The sequence below is a fragment of the Lolium perenne genome, chromosome 5, assembly GCF_019359855.2.
Source record: "Lolium perenne isolate Kyuss_39 chromosome 5, Kyuss_2.0, whole genome shotgun sequence".
NCBI lineage: Eukaryota > Viridiplantae > Streptophyta > Magnoliopsida > Poales > Poaceae > Lolium > Lolium perenne.
Window position 1 is genome coordinate 255,320,852 of NC_067248.2, and position 21,039 is coordinate 255,341,890.

General features: G+C 46.2%; 1 protein-coding gene across 1 annotated transcript; it reads left to right on the forward strand.

Annotated features, from left to right (window-relative positions):
- Nucleotides 1-640: 640 nt before the first annotated feature.
- LOC127302778 (putrescine hydroxycinnamoyltransferase-like) lies at nucleotides 641-2,272 on the forward strand. The gene has a single exon (XM_051333349.2). The coding sequence runs from the start codon at nucleotides 805-807 to the stop codon at nucleotides 2,110-2,112; it is 1,308 nt and encodes a 435-aa protein (XP_051189309.1). The 5' UTR covers nucleotides 641-804; the 3' UTR covers nucleotides 2,113-2,272.
- The last annotated feature ends 18,767 nt before the right edge of the window (nucleotides 2,273-21,039 follow it).

Sequence of the window (21,039 nt, forward strand, 5' to 3'; positions counted from 1 at the left end):
AGTGTTATACTGGTATCTTGACTTCTGCAATAATGAAAAATATGCGTGCCTTGTTATCAAAAGGTGGTGTTATACGAGCATGTTACGGTCGTATGCCAAGTTGCCGGTTCCGCGGAAAGCGTCAATGTGCTTAGAGCATCTTCAACAGGCGCTCTATCTCGCGCTATATCCAAAAAAGTGACTGGTTTAACGCGTTGACGCAGAATGATGCTTCAACAGATGTTGTAACCGGCGCTGTAAAATGCAGCTTGAGGCAAAAGCGCTATGTCGTGCACTATATCCACCGCGTCGAAAAAAGCGCGCTGTATAAATCACGCGCAGAAATAGCTACAGATTTTTACATCTCTAAAATTTAGATCTTCTGTTGAAGATTAACATACCCTCACGCTCAAAACATGGATGGAGCGCGCTGTAAAGTGATTTTACAGCGCCAAAATTTAGAGCGCTCTTGGAGATGCTCTTATCATGCAACCAGTGCTCCTAGCTTCCAAGTTAACGTACCTCGCGTACTATACAATATACATGACCGCGATAGTGCCCATTACCGTGTCAAGGCTGATCGACTAATCCAAGAGCCAGAATAAGTAGGCTACATACTGTACCTACCCCCGTTCCCGTGCTGCTTATTTATACCCCGCTAGCTTCCTTGCCATTAGCAGCGGAGTATGTGTGTGCTTGCTCCTCATCGCTCCATCGATCTTGCTCTCTCGCCAGCTACACTGTCACTCGATCCATACGTCAAGACATCAAAGGGGCCATCGATTGATCGTAGTTGGCGAAGACGAGTATAGCTAGACGAGCGCCATGGTGGTGAAGGTTGTGAGCTCGAAGCTGGTGAAGCCGCGGTACCACGAGGGCGCGGCGCGGCCGGACACGACGGAGCACGTGCCGTCCTCGGTGTTCGACATGATCACCTACCACTTCCAGATGGCCATCATCTACGCCTTCTCGGCACCGGCGCCCTCCACGGCCGACATCGAGCGCGGCCTCTCCGACGTGCTGGCGTTGTACCGCCTCTTCGCCGGCCAGGTTACCATGGGTCCGGCCGGTGCGCTGGGGGTGCTTCTCAACGACCGCGGCGCGCGGCTCGTGGAGGCGTGCGTGGACGGCGCCACCCTCGCGGACGCCGCGCAGAGCAAGCCCACGCCGGAGCTCCTAAAGCTGCACCCGGACCTGGATGGTGAGCATGAGGAGGTGGTGCAGGTGCAGCTCACGCGTTTTGCATGCGGCTCGCTCGCCATCGGGTTCACTGCCAACCACGCCGTCGCCGATGGCCATGCCACCAGTGACTTTCTCGTCGCCTGGGGCCGCGCCGCGCGCGGACTCGCCGTTTCTTCGCCACGGCATAACCACCCTGATCTTTTCCCGCCACGCGACCCGCCGCTGGTCGAGTTTGAGCACCGCGGCGTCGAGTACCGTCGGCCGACGCCCAACGCCAACCAAGGCCACCACGGACACCATGGCGCCGATAACGTCGTGATCCACAAGGCGCACTTCACCAAGGACTTCATCGCCGGGCTGCGCGCCAAGGCGTCGAAGGGGCGTGGCCGACCGTTCAGCCGATTCGAGACCACCCTGGCCCACCTGTGGCGCACCATGGCGCGCGCGCGGGGCCTCGACCCCGAAGAGACCTCGACCATCCGCGTCTCCGTCGACGGTCGGCGCCGCCTGGCCGCCCCGCCGGGCTACTTCGGCAACATGGTCCTCTGGGCGTTTCCGCGCGCCACGGTGGGCGACCTTTTGAACCGGCCGCTGAAGCACGCGGCGCAGGCGATCCACGACGCGGTGGCGCGCGTGGACGGCGCCTACTTCCAGTCGCTGGTCGACTTCGCGAGCTCGGGCGCCGTGGAGCGGGAGGGGCTGGAGAAGACGGCGGTGCTGAGGGACGCGCTGGGCCCGGACATGGAGGTGGATAGCTGGTTGAGCTTGCCGTTCCACGAGCTGGACTTCGGAACAGGAGGGCCAAGCTACTTCATGCCGGCCTACTTCCCAACTGAGGGCATGATGTTCCTCGTCCCGTCCTACACCGGCGACGGCAGCGTCAACGCCTTCGTCCCCGTTTTCGACCACAACCTCGACGCATTCAAGCAGTGCTGCTACTCCATGGAGTAACCAGGAGGCAACGGCTATTATTACACGATAAAATTATTAAGCCTTAATCATATCGACTGCATTTGCAGTCGAGTAATTTCTCCGTGTATATATCTTTTTTCTGCAGGTAATTTCTCCATGTATCGGTTGTATCTATATATACTTCCACACATATATATGTACGTATCAGTGTACATGTATAGTAATGCACGTATGTGCTTTTCTTTGCCGTGTACGTTATATATTATTATTTGGTTGTTCATGCTTTCAGTTGATTACCCCGTCAAAAACAAGAAGGGGTATGCATTAACAATGTTATTGTATCGTTCATCCTATTATTCCCTCTAGCGAAAATATATTACATATAATGTTTTGTCCAAGTCAACATTTGTAAAGATTGATCACAAATATTTATAAAAATATAAACATCTACAATACTAAAATCCAAATTATCAGAATAGTTATGAAAAATATTATTATGCCACATGTATTTTGTATAGTAGGTGTCTACATATTACTTACTAATCGGTGTTGTTTTTTTCTTTTCTTGACAACCACCTCTGGTTCTCTGACAGAAAGGGAACCTCCGAAAACAATCCCTAGCATGTGTTGCTTCTGTTGTCTTATCCTGTAGCTTAATATGCATGGGATCCAATCTGACGACCAGTGTCAAATATAATTGACTTTTTGGTTTGCAGTAGGTACGAGACAAGACATCACGGTCTTGTTTTTTCTTGTGTTGTCTTGTGCCATGACGGACAGAGAGAAATCGTTTTGATTAAGGGAAGAAAACAGAAGATCGTAAAATAGGTAGAATAAAAAGAAAGGGACAGTGTGAAGACTAGAGGTTAAAACTCAATAGAAAATAATGTGAGAGAAATGGCGGTAAAAATATTTTTGTCATTATGAAGCCAAGCAATCTCAACAAAATAAGGAATGAAGCAGAGCCCGAGCCAAAAAGAAAAAAGAGATACTCTATATATTCTCCTAATCTGCATTTTGGTATGGCTCCATACGCGCGGTGGGAAATTATCGAAGCCAGACAACGATTGGTAGCAGACGTGGCGACGAGACGGCTAGTGCAACGCGCGCACGGTAGAGTGAGGACGTTCTATCTCCATCCGTAGGATGAGGACGATCGATGGAACACACACACGATCAGTCGGGTGAGCGACTATTACTGGTCTATCTCCTTTTCTCCGTCAAAACACAAGTCAACAATATAGATTCTCCTAAATCTCCATTTTGGTCTGGCTCCATGCTTCACAAGTCATGCTTTACCCTTACTGACACGCACGGGACAGTATCGTCAGTCATATCGCCCAACGGAAACCAAAAAAGAGACGAGACGACGCAGATCACATATTTTAATTCTAAAACTCGTCCATCAACAAACACAAGTCAACAATCCTGCCGACAACAGTTCCCCTAGCCCGAATAGATGTCCATGCAAGATTTTTGGTAATCAGCGCCTACATGACATACTTTGTCTCTTCTCTTCATCTCTATGCACAGATGACTTCTCTTACTGTACGAAATTTGACATCTCACAAAATATCGATACAAAATTGAGAACAATTAATGCATATAGAACTGTTATGTTACATATATTTGGAAATGTGATCAAGTCAAACGTAACTACCTATGGTACTTCCACATCGTATTTTAACTAACGATGATACTTCAACATCAACTTTTTGACAAACAAAACATGCATGATACTACCTATGATAGTTGCAATGAGATTACTTTTGTTCATCTTTGCTATTTGCCTATCTCATCGTCCTTTTTTGAGGTGCCACAGAATGTGCTATAGTTAATCCATTCCGCCACATAGTGGGCTCCATAAAAAATTGATGTGAGAATATGACCAGAGAAAATGATATATTGCATAAATATAGCTTTATATTAACATAAACATTACATCAACCCTGAATTGGATATGAGGAGAAACCTCTCGCAAAATCTCTATATGGAGGTCATGTGACCAGTAATGGTTTATCTGACGACCCATCTTCCTTTGCCAGAAGTTTTTGCTGAGCACAGTGATTGAAATGCATACCACATTCATAGTAACCTAAGCAACACATACACATTATCATAAACTAAACTATAAAACACATGGCATACTTAATCAGATTGATAACTATACCAAAATGTTATAAGCAGAACATTCACAATAATAGCATAGAACAGAAGGTTATATGAACAGTTTACTCACGTTAAAATCTTTAGATTGAGCTCAAGGCGCAACTTTTGGATTCCTTCGATCAGGACATTGTAAAAAAGAGTCCTTCTATGCATACGATTGTTTTCATCTGATTTTTGTCCGATGTTTAAATGAAGACGTGTGTGCTTTTATTGCTTAACTATTGAACGGCGCACTGACGAACACACATCGTCAAGTAAAGTTCATACACACATCATTTCTGTTGTAAAAAAATGTTTCTTTCTCCCTTTTTAAGCACACTATGATCAAAATAGACTCCTGATTTTACATGCATGAATTCATACTTAGTCACAAGATCACTTAATTTTACAGAATAACCTAGCATAAAAACTACAAACATAACAATGCCAATGACCTAATTAATCAGGTTGTAACTATCTCAAATTAGTTTTTCCTTGTTTATTTTGAATTTAAACTTGTATTACGTTTGGGAAGCACAAAGGTACAACAAGTTGGTGACGTTCCATCGATGAATCTTTCCCTAGCTAGATTAATAAATTAAACATATTGATTTATTTTTTATAAAAAGCACATATACTTTTTAGGTAAACATATGTGGTTTTCATAGGTTTTAGTATGTAATAGGCAGACTAATCCGGATCACTTTTTGTCATGAATCAAATAATAATGATTGAATTAAGTCAAGTTGTGTCATGCTGTTTGGGTTGAAGAGTTGTCGGCTCGTGTGGTGCGCGGCCTCAGGCCCAGTGCGTAGCATCGTGTTGTACAGTTTTCAGCTAGTTTCCGTCATAAATTAGATAATTTTCCTCTTTCTTAATGAAAAGGTAGAAGACAGTTAGAGCCAGTTAGAGCCAAGTGCATTTGCATCGAACCAGGGGAAGAATAGAAACAAGATGTGGCTTTAAGTCACTAATATGAGTTTAGCTATTATTATTATAGCCCAATCAATAAACCAACACAAAAGCCTCCAAATGCAATTTGGGTACCGAGATGAATCTGAATGTAATGGTTGGGCTGATCACGCCCCTCCTTTTGTATCTGAACTTGTTGCCAGCGATTTGGCTGAGCACTCTGGTTAACGAAATTTCAGTTTTCCATCAAAAAAATAATGACAGGAGATCAACGTACATAATAAAATTACAAAAACGAAAATCTATCACAAGATGCTCCATCTGTCAATTATCGATGGATGAAATGCTTTCTCTGCTCTCACTGAATAACCACGTTCTAGCGAAAAGGAGGAGCAACAGATGTGTTCGGGGCCGCAGCTTGTTCCCTGAAGCAGCAAATGCTCCTGCAGCTTTGACCGCTCTTCACCTTCAACATGTTTTCACAATGGGTTTTCAAGAGCAGGAGCCCTTCCGCAGCCTCCCGCTCCCTCTGCGGCGTCGTGGAGCCATCCATGTCTATCAGAGGAGCCGCTTCCTCGCCCTGAGGAGCAACCACATACGCGACCGCGACCGGCAACGCCGCCTCCGGCACTTGTTCATGCTCCACCATGATGATCTCGTGTGCACCCTCGCGCACGTCTGGCATTGCCTCACGTTGGTGATCTTCTGGACCTTCCGATTGATCCATGCTATCTTCAGAACCACAAGGTTCCTGGGTGGCAGCGCGGGCGACCTCGACATGCTCGGCCAGGTCTTCTTCGCGGTAGTGCAGCAAGACCATCCCCAGCGCGCCCTTCGGATGGTCGGTGCACCCCAGCAACAGCTTCCGGGAGCGGAACACCCACACCTCGATCCGGACATCATCAATCTCTTGCTTCGTCCGGCCGCCATTGTTGGGTTTCAAGGAAGGCGAGCTGCTCTGGGCCCGATCTTTCGTCGACGCATTCTTATTGCCCTTCCTTCCTTTCTTCTCCCCTGTTTTCTCAACGACCAGGTTGTTTTTAGTCCGGAACTTTCTCCACCCTGTGCCTTTGATTCGGTAGGCAATGTTGCACGTCAGAAACTTGAAGATAACATGGTACACCTCGCCGTTCCGGTCATACGCCTGCACGTCAAGGCCATCTGGTTCTGGTTTCGCCTCCCCTGCATTATCTTCCTCTTTCTCCTGCTCTTTCCGTTTCCGCTTCTTCTTCTTCTTCTCGCCTTTTTTGTTTTCTTCGTGCTCTTCCTGGTCTGGTTGATGTACAAGGGCTAGCTCCTTCTCTGAGATGATCCTGTCAAGTATCACCTTGGGACTTTCGTAGCTGGGCTTGTTACGCTTTTTCTTAACCTTGCATGACATGAGGAGGCGGTTCTGTCCGTTTTCTCTGTCAGCAAACGACATATTCTTTCTGTAGAGGCAGACATGGTCGACGGCGTCGAGATCACGGAGGATGCTGCGGAGCTTATCGCTGACAATGCCAGTGTCGTCGAACACGGTGTCTCTTATGGGCGCCACGATGTCTGCGTGGGATCGGGTACCCCCGGACCGGATGGCGTCTCCCATGAGCTTCTCGACAGGAGGCTGAAGTGGGCCGCCGCTCTTGGCGGCGCACAGCATGGTTTCGTCCACGGCCAACATTTTCCCCTTGCGCCGCCATCTTTCTTCCTCGGAATTTAATTGTGCCGCTTCCGCCGCAGCTTCGACATTGGTCCTGGAGAGAACGACGGTACTTGAAGAAACACCACCACGGCTCTTCGAGTGCGGCTCCTGGGTGGCCATGGCGAGTGACGGCACCAACCTGATCCTCCTCCCACGTGCGGCGTCCTCCATAGACTGAACGGCGTGGTGTCCGTACTTCGGTGCGTACCGAGCTAGCTGTATGACGATCGACGAAGGTGTCCGGCGCGCAGCACGATATGTGTGTTGGTGGATTATAAATCCTAAACATAATGGTGATCGGCTGTCCGGCTCGCATACGCATATACATGTCCGTGTCGGTTCAAGAGTCCTAGCTTAACCATATAGTCATGGCTTGTAATAATCAACTAGATATAGAGAAGTAAAGAAGGGAAGAAAAGCAGACAAGTCTCGATACGGCTGGGCCTTTGAAACTATACTAGATGGTCCATGCGCGCTCTGCCGCGCCCATCTTCGATATTAAGATTGGATTCTTTTTTTCGATAAAGGAAATATATTAATATCAGAACATACTAATTACTCCTAGCCTCTGCAACAACGCAATGTTCTAATAATATTACGGATGTACACATTCAAAAAAAAGAAAAAGAAAACTAAGAAATTAAGATTGGATTCTGTGGCATGGGTCTACCTTTGTCGTTATGTACGCAGGATTGTTTCTGTATCGGTTATTTCTGTGTGTATGTGTGTAGCAGCGGAAACGGCATGGCGCTACACACACGAACCTGTGGAGAACGGCGACATACCTCCTGAGGATTAGCGGATGGCTTCAGGATCTCAGTACAGATCGACAGGGCAAACTGATAATGGCGCCATGCCATCACTCATTGGCTCCCTCAAACTGATTAAAGTTACACATTTTTGACTATTTTGATGTAATGGGATTTCAATTGAACAAACAATAGGGCATGCCTGGTATTGGATCCACCAAATTCCTACGATAATGAATGGGGTTAGTTTAGTAGATCTACAACCTCACATTTTGCTAGCTTTCACTTTTTCGAGTCTTTTTTTAGAGTTGTTGCATCGTATCGGTGCGACGGCATCCTACTGACCTTGTTAGGCTGGTCGCCTGCCTGCCAACTGAACGGGAAACTGCAATCTCTGGTGTAGTGTAGCGTCGGGCCATCGGCGACTGAAGGATGCAACTGTCTAGTACGGCGACTCTGGTTCATCTCGGAGGGGTTGCTTTGCGGACGTTGCAACATGTTTTTTTGGGCTTAGAGGAGAAAATGAAAAAGATCTGAGGTGAGCTTACGACGCTTACGAATATAGGTGAGAGCGTGGTTTATACAATACTCCCTCCGTCCATAAAAAATGCTAAAAGTTTATTCAAATTTGAATATATTTATCACTAAAGAATGTCTCGATACATTAAAATTTAAAAACAAATTGACAACCACTGGTGGAAAAAGGGGCTTTGGTCGCGGTTGGCAACTGCCATTAGTCGCGGTGGCGCAACCGCGACCAAAGTAGCGCGACTAAAGGCCCCCCCCTTTAGTCGCGGTTCCTTAAAGGCCCGTCCACGTGGGCCGCAGGCGAGCGCCAGGGCGGAGGATCTTTAGTCGCGGTTCTTCTGGCCAACCGCGACTAAAGGCCTCCGCAGGGTTTAGGGTTTAGCCCCCCCTCCCCCTAAATCTGGTTTCTTTTTAATTTGTATTATTTTATTTCTTTTGGGTTTTAATTTTGAAGGAGTTTCACATATTCTACGGTACTACATACATGCATATGAATGTACAATTTCAAACAAATTTGAAATTAGAACCAAAAAGAATTCAAGAGGAATATACAATATATATTCAATATCGGATGACCATATACAATATATATTCAATATCGGATGACCATATACAATTTTGAACAAGTTAGTTACAAATTCTGGTGCATATAAAGTTCTACGTCATCGTAATAGTGTTCTCCTCTAGGATCGATGACTTCCCTCGCCAACCATCCAGCTAGTTCCTCTTGAAGTGGTCGGAAGCGAGCTTCTGGACTAAGCGTCTTCCGGAGGTTATTCCTCATGATGTTGTTCTCACACTTGGTCCCGCTCATTGCTTTATCTCCGGATCCTCTCACAAACATAGTATCCACATAGATTGGTCCCCGGTGGCTGAATATCCCCAGTCGTCCGCACTGCCATTTTAAAATGTAGCTCTTTTTTGAATTCACCGACCTTGGTATCTACGAACCGTCTCCAAACCCTACGAGGCAAAGAAAATTAAATAAACAAGAGAGTTATTAATTAGTTACTTGATATTAGGAAATGATGAACGAAATAGGCCGATCGATATAGAGCGCAAATGAATGAAAATAATTACTTTTGCATCATTTTTAACATGGATCCCCAAAGCGCCGGATCCATATTCAGAGAGTCGTGGACGAGAACTGAGGAGGTCTGAACTTTACTTACCATAAGAATCCAGTGGAACCTGCGGACACGATACATGCACGATCATGCATAACTCATCGATTAGCCACATACCATGCATGGAGTAAACAAAAGAGAATGTGCTCAAGACAAACACTCACCCAAAATGGTAAGGAAATAGAATATCACTTTTCTGTTGCTGTTTTCTAATAAACCGCCACAGGTCATCCTCCACGTCGGGGTGGTGTTCTAACACATGTGAATTAACGATGTGTGGGTCAATGAACCCAACATCATGGATGTTCCTTATTCGCATTTCCCGCTTCTTCATTACGCATAATAGCGTACACAACAAGATAGTTAGGACAATATATATATATATATAGTGCGAGGCAATGAACGAGATGGGGTAGAAATTAATAAATCACTTACGAACGTAGCAACCGATGATAGATTTGTCGAGGTCGCGTTAGATTGAATAAATGGAACAATTCACTCAGATGAATTTGTACCCAGTAATGTTTGAAGTGATGCTCATATCTAACTTCCGCATAGATATAGTCTTTGGCGTTTTTATGTTTTATGTAACCCTTGTACCAATTTAGCAGACCTTTCATTTGTCGAGGTAGATCCTCTTCATGCGCAGGCTCGATGAGAGGGCCATTCTTCACATATGTAAATACTACGTCCTTCATTGGCGCCTCATCAAGGCCTAGCAGTGCACGAAGAGTGATACCTAAGTTGGCCGCTTGTTCTCTGGCACTCGTTACAGTCAATCCATGTGCTACCGCAGCTGCTATGATATCGGGGGCATCCGGATCGGCGGCTTGCACTATGAGCGGGGCGATCGATTGTTTACTTTGTTCCCCGAGCTGGGCAACTTCTTTCCCCCTTTCTAATTTTGTCTCGGCCTCGTCCTCCAAGGCTTTCTTCTCCGCCAACTCTTGGTTCCTCTTGAACGCGAGTGCTTGCCTACGAAGTTCACGTAAATAGTCGTCAGGCAGATTCTTCGCGGCTTGGGACGGTGTGTTCAAAAATGACTTAGCCCACTGCTTTTGCTTGTCAGAATATACTGGCTTGGGCTCGCCCTCTCTTTTCTTCTTGCACTCCTCCTTCCATTTCTCATGCTGAGCAGCCACGGCCGCTGCATTTTCCTCGACACTAAGTTCCCAAGGCCTCGGGATGAGAGGCTTCGATGATGGCTCGGTATCTTTGTGGTTCTAGGTACATAAGGGTCCGGGTTAATAACCCAGGACTGCTTCGCTTCTTCGCTCGGAGGTGGATTGGGGCGGTGTCCGCCGATCACCCGCCGGACGAGGACCGGGGGCGGCGTCTGCTTACCCGCCGGAGGTGAATTGGGGGGCGGCGTCGGCTGACGTGAAGGAGGTGTAGGTGAAGCACCACCACCACCGCCGCCACCGCCACCGTCACCGCCACCGCCACCGCCACCGCCACCACCACCACCACCGTAGGGGGGTGGACTTGTTGGCGCCTCGCCTGGAAACTTGATAAATTTCTTCTGCCATAGAATGAACTGGCGCTTGACATCTCCAAGTCTTTTCACCCCTTCAGGTGTAGCAATGTCAATATCCAGGTCCTCAAACCCTTGGACTATCTCCTCCACCGTCACACGAGCATAGCCATCTTGAATGGGGTTGTTGTGGTGGAGTGCTCCAGGTGGCAAAGCACTGCCGATGGCTACCTTCATGGACATGTTCCCGATAGGATAATACAGAAGACATGCTTTCATCTCCTTTATATCGTCCACGGGGTAGCGAGGAGGCTCCGGTGCAGTAATTTCGACCACCAGAGGCTCCGGTGCAGTAACTTCTATCGTCGGTGCACCAGCCGGTGAGGCCTCCGTGGAAGCCACGCTGCTTCTTCTCCGCTGCTGGCTTCCGAGATCCATTGGATGATCTTCATGCTGCGCCCGAGCTGCATCTCTTTCGGCGACTAGTACACTCACGGTTTTCTTCATCACATCCATTTCCGTTACTAACTTCGCCACAACATCTGCATCCCGATCCATCTTTCTCTTACGGCTTCTGTAACCGTACGGGTCATCGTTCTGGGGGAACCCTACTTTCCACGGAATGGGCCCCATGCCTCGTACACGTCCTCCGTGTTCAGGATTCCCGAGGGCTTTTGTCAGGGCGTCGTTCTCTCGTTGAACTTGATCCTCCCCTCTTGAGCTTCCCTCATTGCCTCAATAAGCTTTTGGGTGGGTGTAATTATTTTGCCCTGATAAACACACTCCCCTGTCTCCGGGTTCAGCGATCCCCCATGCCCGTACCACCAGCTTTTGGCCCTTGGGTCCCATCCCTCCGTACCTGGACGGATTCCTCGCGCCCTCAGCTCGTTCTCCATCTTCTCCCACTTAGGCTGCCAAAAGCGATACCCTCCTGGCCCCATGATATGATTGTACTCCTTCTTGGCCGCATTCTCCTTATTTTTTTTCGATATTTCAAGGAACTGCTCCGATTTCTTTTGCTTCACAAATTCTGGCCAATCATGTTGCAGTTTCTCATATTGTCCTGTGAAATCCGGAGTCTTGCCCGGCTTGACAAAGTCATGGGCTAGATTTTGCTTGTATTTCCGGAATGCGTTGGCCATCCTAGAAAGAGCGAACTGTTTGACTAGCTTGCACCTCTCCTTGTTTTCCTGAATCTTGTTACCCGCCTCATCGTATCTGCGGTATTCGGAGGTAGAACGAAATGTTCCATAAGCTTCTTGAAGCAATCTTTTTTTGTTCTCTTATCGACAAAAGTGAAACCAAGACGTGCCTTCTTTGGCTCATTCCACTCCTGGACGGTGATCGAGACGTTGTCTCTAACAACGGCTCCGCATTGGCTGACAAACTTGGTGGCGTTCTTGCTGGGCTCCAGCGGCCTGCCGGTTTGTTCATCGACAACATCGATGGTGCATGTTTCGTTTGGTTTCATCATCTTGGTTGCGCCACGCTTTGACGACGTACTCGATTTTTTCGACGATCCGGCCGAGGGCTAAAATAAGAAAGAGAGTCGCGCGCGTTAGTACACACACATTTATTCAAATCAGTTAGTTTGTATCACCAGACGCTCAATATGTATATATATATACCTCGGCGCCGGAGGTGGTTGCTACTTCCAATTGAAGATCGTCGTTTATCGACGTTTCTTCGGCATCATCTGCTTGCTGACGGCGCCCTTCATCTTCACCCTCAAGGTTCAGATAAGAAGAGATATCATCTTCTTCTTCTCTGGTCGGCACATATAGAATATCGCCTTTTATGATGCCGAACATATGGTCTTCAGCGTCCGGATCATAGTTGTCCAGAATCGGGTCAGCTCTATCGTCCGCCATATGTCAGTCCTGAAAACATGTAGTCAAAACAAATTAATTGTGTATATGCCAGCATTATCATATCTCTTCTACATATAAAGAGAGAGGGCGACGAGGGAGGCGAGAGGGGGGACGCAGTGATCGCGTGACCGAGAGAACGGTGGTGGTGGCGAAAGGGGGGACGCAGTGACCGCGTGACCGAGAGACCGGTGGCGGTGGCGAAAGGGGACGCAGTGACCGCGTGACCGAGAGACCGGTGTGGCGGTGACCGAGAGGGCGGTGGCGGTGCCGAGGACACATAACCTCATTTGTTTTATATATTTTTACATGATTGTTTTTGCATAGTTTATTACAAACTTGGACTCTTTTCCGATGTGATGGATAAAACAAGGACATGGTCCACTTAAATTAATCATTGTCTCCAAGTTTTAAATTGAATTGGTAAACTTAATCTGGTTAAGTTTATTTTGCGGGGATGTTGGAGGATAATGATGACGGCAACATAAGTGGTCGACAAAGAATAATATTTAGGCCTACAGTATATACACAATTTGATGTTCCAATAATCAAGCACATGCAAGTTGATTTTCATTAACACAACAAAATGAATATTTTAGATGTTTTCATGATTCGTGAACAACACAAGTATCTTTAATTATGTTTTTGCTTGTACATGCGTGCAAAACACTAAAATGATAAGATCATGTATTTGAACATTTGTATTTATACCATCGCAAAAATTAAGGTCTCACTAGCACCCGAAGAATTGAACATGCGGTTAACATCTCAAGTTAAATCGGTATGAGAAAGCTAAAGTTAGCACAAGAGAGTCCTTGTGTTAATTAAACAAATTTTACAATTTTACAATTTTAATTAAACAAATTTTACAATTTTAGTTTACAATTTTAATTAACAAATTTGTGAGTTAATTAATAAAAACAAAAAAAAAACAAAAAAATGGGGGCGCCGGCCACGGCCCCTGCTTCGTCTCTCCCTCTCCATCGATCTCTCTCCTCTCGTAACTCTAAGCGCGGCCGCGCGCGTGGCCGGAGGCCGGCGGACGCGCGCGCGGCGACGGTGATCGAGGGCGGCGGCGGCGAGGGCGGCGCGCTCGGCGGCGGCGGCGAGGGCGCGCGGCGCAAGACACGTGCGCGGCGGGGCGAGAGAGGGCGCGCGCGGAGCGGTGACGTACGGGGCGGGCGAAGGGCGACGGCGGCGAAGGCGAAGGCGACGGCGGCGAAGGCGACGAAGGCGACGCGACGGCGGCAGTTCGATCGGCGCGAGACTGAGTGGGCGAGGAAGAGGAGAAGAGGCGCCGCCCGCTCGTTTTTATAGGCGAGGGCCTTTAGTCGCGGTTGGGGTCACCAACCGCGACTAAAGGCTACCCTTTAGTCGCGGTTGGTGATCCCAACCGCGACTAAAGGCTTTTTTCGCCCCTTTTGCAGTTCCCGCGGAAAATGGCCTTTAGTCGCGGTTAGCCAGGCCAACCGCGACTAAAGGTATTTTTTCAAATTAGTTTTCTTTTTCAAATTACTTTTCTTTTTCGAATTACTTTTCTTTTTCAAATTACAAATAATATATCAAAAAGTAAAGAAAAATAAAACTAATTCATTTCAAAATCTGAAAAATACATATAATATATCAATAAATTCAGAAAAATAAAACTAATTCAATTCAAAAACTTAAAAATACAAATATTATATCAAAAAATTCAGAAAATTAAAACTAATTCATTTCTAAATGTTAAAAATACAAATAATGTATGAAAAAATTCAGGAAAATAAAACTAATTCATTTCTAAATCTTAAAAATACAAATAATATATCAAAAAAATCAGAAAAATAAAACTAATTCATTTCAATATGTTAAAAATACAAATAATATATCAAAAAATTAAGAAAAATAAAACTAATTCATTTCAAAATCTGAAAAATACATATAATATATCAACAAATTCATAAAAATAAAACTAATTCAATTCAAAATTTTAAAAATACAAATATTATATCAAAAAATTCAGAAAATTAAAACTAATTCATTTCTAAATGTTAAAAATACAAATAATGTATGAAAAAATTCAGGAAAATAAAACTAATTCATTTCAATATGTTAAAAATACAAATAATATATCAAAAAATTAAGAAAAATAAAACTAATTCAATTCAAAATGTTTAAAATACATATAATATATCAAAAAATTCATAAAAATAAAACTAATTCAATTCAAAATTTTAAAAATACAAATTATCAAAAATTCATAAAAATAAAACTAATTCAATTCAAAAGTTCGTTGGCCCCCTCTTCCCGCCTCTTTCCGCCGACCCCCTCTTCCCTCCTCGTCTTCCCGCCATTTCTTCCCGTCTTCCCGCCTCTTTCTTCCCGCCAATTGTTTCCCGCCAATTTCTTCCGGCCTCTTTCTTCCCGCCAATTTTTTCCCGCCAATTTCTTCCCGCCACTTTCTCCCCGCCTCTTTCTTCCCGCCTCCTGTCTTCCCGCTCCCATTTTTCCCGCCATTTGTCACTACATATAGGTAGCCCGGCTTGGCCAGCATTATCATCTCTACAATCTCTCATCACTCTCTCATGGCTTCCACCGCACCCACTCTAACCTACCAGCAGGTGGAGGAGCTTTGCGCCTCGAACTACCCTTGCCCTCCGGGCTACCGCGTCCCTGCCGGCTGGAGCCTAAGCGCCGGCGGCGTGCCGGTCCCTCCCGTCCCTCAGGGTACTGCGCGCCGGGCGGCCATCACGAACCACTACTACCTCGACCTCACGCCGGAGCAGCGGATGAATCCCCGCTGGCATCCCGATAACCAGCATACTTGGGACGCCTTCTTCATCAATCGGCGTGAGAGGGCGCTCGCCAGGTATGAGGAGGACGGTCTGCCTCCTGGAAACTTCCACGAGGCTGGCCGTCGGCTATGGTGGTACGGCCGGACTCTGCAGAGCGTCATGGACTACATCACGGCCGGCGATATCCCCCGCCTGCGCTACCCTCGCTTCGAGCCACGAGCGCCGCCCGACGGCAGCGACGACAAAGACGGCGACGACGCCGGCAACTTAGAAGGCGACGACTACCAGTACAACGGCGGCGGCTATGAAGACTACGAGTATGCATATTATACGCCTAGGCAGGAGTATGACTAAATCACTCCAAATTTCATGTATGCAGGAGTATGACTAATTCACATGATTCATTCAACAAAGTTTGGTACAATAAATTATTACACATCATTTCTTCCCTTGTGTCCCTGCTTGCTTACGATTGTGCCGTATCCATGGAGCATCCTCATCATTTAACTTAATGCTTGGGTCGGTGTTCACTTTGAAGGGCGGAATTTCAGCAAACATATTATAATCTTCTGACATGTCTGTCTTGTCCTCCACTCCCACGATGTTTCTTTTCCCTGAAAGAACAATGTGGCGCTTTGGATCATCGCATGATGTACTGATCGTTTTCTTATCTTTCCGTTTCCTCGGTTTGCTACTCATGTCCTTCACATAGAAAACCTGAGCGACATCTTTCGCTAGGACGAATGGTTCGTCAAGGTAACCAAGATTGTTGAAATCCACCATTGTCATTCCGTATTGCTGGTCCACCTTTACCCCACCTCCTGTTAGCTTGAACCATTTGCACCGGAACAAAGGGACCCTAAAGGAGGGTCCATAGTCAAGTTCCCATATCTCCTCTATGTAACCATAATATGTGACCTTTTGCCCATTCTCGGTTGCTGCATCAAAGCGGACACCACTGTTTTGGTTGGTGCTCTTTTTATCTTGGGCGATCGTGTAAAATGTATTCCCATTTATCTCGTACCCTTGGAAAGTCGTTATAGTCGAAGATGGTGTCTTGGCCAACATGTACAGCTGATCTACAACCTTATTGTCACTCATTAAATGTTTTCTCAACCAAGCCGAAAGTCTCCATGTGGGCCTTCCTAATCCAGGATTCGGGCTTCCAGGGGTTGTCCGAGCGTAAAATATTCTTGTGTTTCTCAAAGTACGGAGCCACCAAGCTGGAATTGGTCGAACCGTGTGGTGTGCTTCATCAGAGAATGGCCGTCCATACATATCATTGATTTCCTTCCGATCGTGCCTTTTCCACTTAGTCTCCCCTCGTGCCGCGATTGAGGAAGACCAATCGGCTTAAGGTCAGGAACAAAGTCAACACAAAACTCAATTACCTCCTCATTTCCATAGCCCTTGGCGATGCTTCCTTCGGCCTAGCACGGTTACGAACATATTTCTTTAATACTCCCATGAACCTCTCGAAGGGGAACATATTGTGTAGAAATACAGACCGAGAATGGAAATCTCATCGACTAGGTGAACCAGGAGGTGCGTCATAATATTGAAGAAGGATGGCGGGAACACCAACTCGAAGCGACAAGACATTGGATCACATCGTTACGTAACCGTGGTAGAACTTCTGGATTGATTACCTTCGAGAGATTGCATTGAGGAATGCACATAGCTTCACAATGGCTACTCGAACATTTTCCGGCAGAGCCCTCAAAGCAATCGGAAGCAATTGCGTCATAATCACGTGGCGATCGTGAGACTTCAGGTTTTGGAACTTTTTCTCCGCCATGTTGATTATTCCCTTTATATTGGACGAGAATCCCGACGGGACCTTCATACCGCTCAGGCATTCAAAAAAGATGACCTTCTCTTCTTTGGTCGTAGCGTAGCTGGCACGACCTTGAAACCGTTCCGGATGCCGGTCATCGTGGTCTTTCAAACTTTGCTGGTCTGCCGTGCTTCCTTTGTATCATTTGACTTCCCATACACGCCCAAGAAGCTTAGGATGTTCACGCAAATATTCTTCGTAACGTGCATCACGTCGATTGCAGAGCGGACTTCTAGGACTTTCCAATATTCTAGCTCCCGAATATAGATTTCTTCTTCCACATGGCTACGTGCCCGTCAGCTCCCTTCGGAACTGATTGTCCGCCAGGACCCTTTCCAAAGATGACTTTCAAATCCTTGACCATATCAAATACCTCAGCACCAGTGTGTTCCGCAGGCTTCGGCCGGTGATCTGCCTTGCCGTTGTAATGCTTGCCTTTCTTTCTTCTTTGGATGACCTTTCGGAAGAAATCGACGATGCCCAAGGTACACGTTCTTCTTACAATTTGGCAAATGTACACTTTCGGTCTCATGTAAGCGGTGCGTGCATGCATTGTATCCCTTATTTGACAGTCCCGAAAGGTTACTAAGAGCAGGCCAATCGTTGATGGTTACGAAAAGCAACGCTCGTAGGTCAAATTCCTCTTCTTTGTGCTCATCCCACACACGGACACCAGGTCTGCCCCACAGCTGTAAAAGTTCATCAACTAATGGCCTTAGGTACACATCGATGTCGTTGCCGGGTTGCTTCGGACCTTGGATGAGCATTGGCATCATAATGAACTTCCGCTTCATGCACAACCAAGGAGGAAGGTTGTAGATGCATAGAGTCACGGGCCAGGTACTATGGCTGGAGCTCTGCTCGCCAAAAGGATTCATGCCATCCGTACTTAGACCAAATCTTATGTTCCTTGCGTCAGCTGCAAAATCTTTGAACTCTCTGTCGATCTTTCTCCATTGCGTTCCATCTGCGGGGTGTCTCAACTCCCCGTCCGACTTACGGTCCTCTTTGTGCCATCGCAACAACTTGGCATGCTCTTTGTTCCTGAACAGACGTTTCAACCGTGGTATTATAGGAGCATACCACATCACCTTGGCGGGAACCCTCTTCTGGGTTTCGGCCCTCAACATCATCGTCACCAGGGTCATCGCCTCTGATCTTATAACGCAATGCAAGGTGCATACCGGACATTCATTCAAATTCTCGTATTCACCGCAAAGTAGAGGATGCGATCGTTGATGCATGCATGTATCTTCGTAACCTCTAAACCTAGAGGGCAGACAACCTTCTTTGCTTCGTACGCATCGGCGGGCAACTCGTTATTCTTTGGAAACATATTCTTCAACATTTTCAGCAAGTTTTCAAATGCCGAGTCAGCTACACCTGCCTGTGCCTTCCATCTCAGCAAATCCACAGTGCAGCCCAGCTTTTTCAGACCATCATCGCATCCGAGGTACAGCGCCTTCTGTGATCCTCTAACATGCGATCCAAATTCTCCCTCTCTTTTTCAGTTTCGCAGCGTCTCCGTGCATCAGCAATGGTCCGACCAAGATCATCAACGGGATCATCATCACGTGCCTCTTCTTCACCTTCCCCTTCACCTTCCCCTTCACCTTCAGCATCCTCCATGAAAGTATCACCGAAATGAGCAAGATAGCTTTCATCGATGAAATCATCCCCTTCTTCATCTTCTTCCATTATAACCCCTCTTTCTCCATGCTTGGTCCAACAATTATAGCTTGGCATGAAACCGTGCCGGCAGGTGCATGTGAACATCTCTTGAGGAAGAGTAACCCTTCGATTCTTACAGTTAACACATGGACAGATAACAAAACCCCCGCTTGTTCGCATTAGCCACTACGAGGAAATCTTTCAAACCCGCACTGAACTCGCCGGAGAGTCGGTTACCGTACATCCATTGTCGATTCATCTGCATTATTATAATATAAAATATATAATTAACCATCATGCATTTGTTAAACTAACTAGCTACAAACAATATAAATTAAACAATGAACTACACACACATGCACATTTTATCAACGACACATCAAAGGTTCAAGTTGCTAACCGCGATCGAGGAGGAAAAAATAAATGAGAAAGCTCAAGTGTGGCTCCAACACTTCATATCATGTTTGTTTCATGCTCTTGGGGCATTTTATCAAACACCTTATGTGCATAAGAGGAACCAAAAGCAAACCTAACACCCACTTGTGAAGTTTGTGAAGAGAATGGCACCAAATGGCTAAGTGTTGGCTGCTGGGTGGTATATATAGGGGAGGGGCTTTAGTCCCGGTTGGCCTGGCCAACCGCGACTAAAGGCCTTCGGGCACCTTTAGTCGCGGTTGGCCTGGCCAACCGCGACTAAAGCCCCCCACGTGCACCGGCTGGCCACCGAGCGCCCTGGGCCCAGGCCTTTGGTCGCGGTTCGCCTCCCGAACCGCGACTAAAGGTACCATTAGTCGCGGTTCCTGCAGCATCGCGACTTATGGGGCTCACCCGAAGCCTGTTTTTCCACCAGTGAACTATTTATGGTCAAAGGTACTTTATACGGTTGTTGAGGTACATAAGCACATGGCGTTATGTAGACGTGCAAGACGATCGTTGGTAGAGGCACGCTGAGACGCCTTCGCCCAGACACACGCTCGAGGGCATTTGCTTGTGAGTTGTAAGCAACTAGACGACCGAATCAGCAAGAGAAATCTATATTTACTAGCATGTAGGGTCCACGACAGTGACCTGCCGCCGATCACTCACAATCTCTTTCAACATTGGGAGCTTAGTTATCTTTAGAGATATAGTCGTGGACTAGCTTGGTGTATTTTTTTCGAAACACGGTACAACGCAAATGCATATAGATACGTATACATTACCTCTACGAACGCGCACACACTTTACCCCTATAAGAGTTTTCGAAGATTAAGTTGATAAACTGATTTGGCTGTTCCTCAGATAAACGAAGTCATCCCACTGAAAGAAAATTCCATTTTTTTATGAGACACCAAAGCGTCAAACCTGGGGTTTGATTTCTGGTGGGTTGGGTGCCACTGCCCTCCTAGCTATCCAACCATTGGTTGGTTCTCTACCTTGGTGCATTTGACAATCCGGGTCTTTGTACATGCCTATTTGAACTTGCTTGGTGCATGCACCTTTGCTTGTCGCTACTTGAGGCTACCTTTATTTATACGTGAAGGAGATATGCCCAAGAGGCAATAATAAAAGTGGTTATTATATATCTTTATGTTTATGATAAATATTTATATGTCATGCTATAATTGTATTAACCGAAACATTAGTACATGTGTGATATATAAACAACAAAGAGTCCCTAGTATGCCTCTTAACTAGCTTGTTGATTAATGGATGATTAGTTTCATAATCATGAACATTGGATGTTATTAATAACAAGGTTATATCATTGTATGAATGATGTAATGGACACACCCAATTAAGCGTAGCATAAGATCACGTCATTAAGTTATTTGCTATAAGCTTTCGATACATAGTTACCTAGTCCTTATGACCATGAGATCATGTAAATCACTTATACCGGAAAGGTACTTTGATTACACCAAACGCCATTGCGTAAATGGGTGGTTATAAAGGTGGGATTAAGTATCCGGAAAGTATGAGTTGAGGCATATGGATTAACAGTGGGATTTGTCCATCCCGATGACGGATAGATATACTCTAGGCCCTCTCGGTGGAATGTCATCTAATGTCTTGCAAGCATATGAATAAGTTCATAAGAGACCACATACCACGGTACGAGTAAAGAGTACTTGTCAGGAGACGAGGTTGAACAAGGTATAGAGTGATACCGATGATCAAACCTCGGACAAGTAAAATATCGCGTGACAAAGGGAAT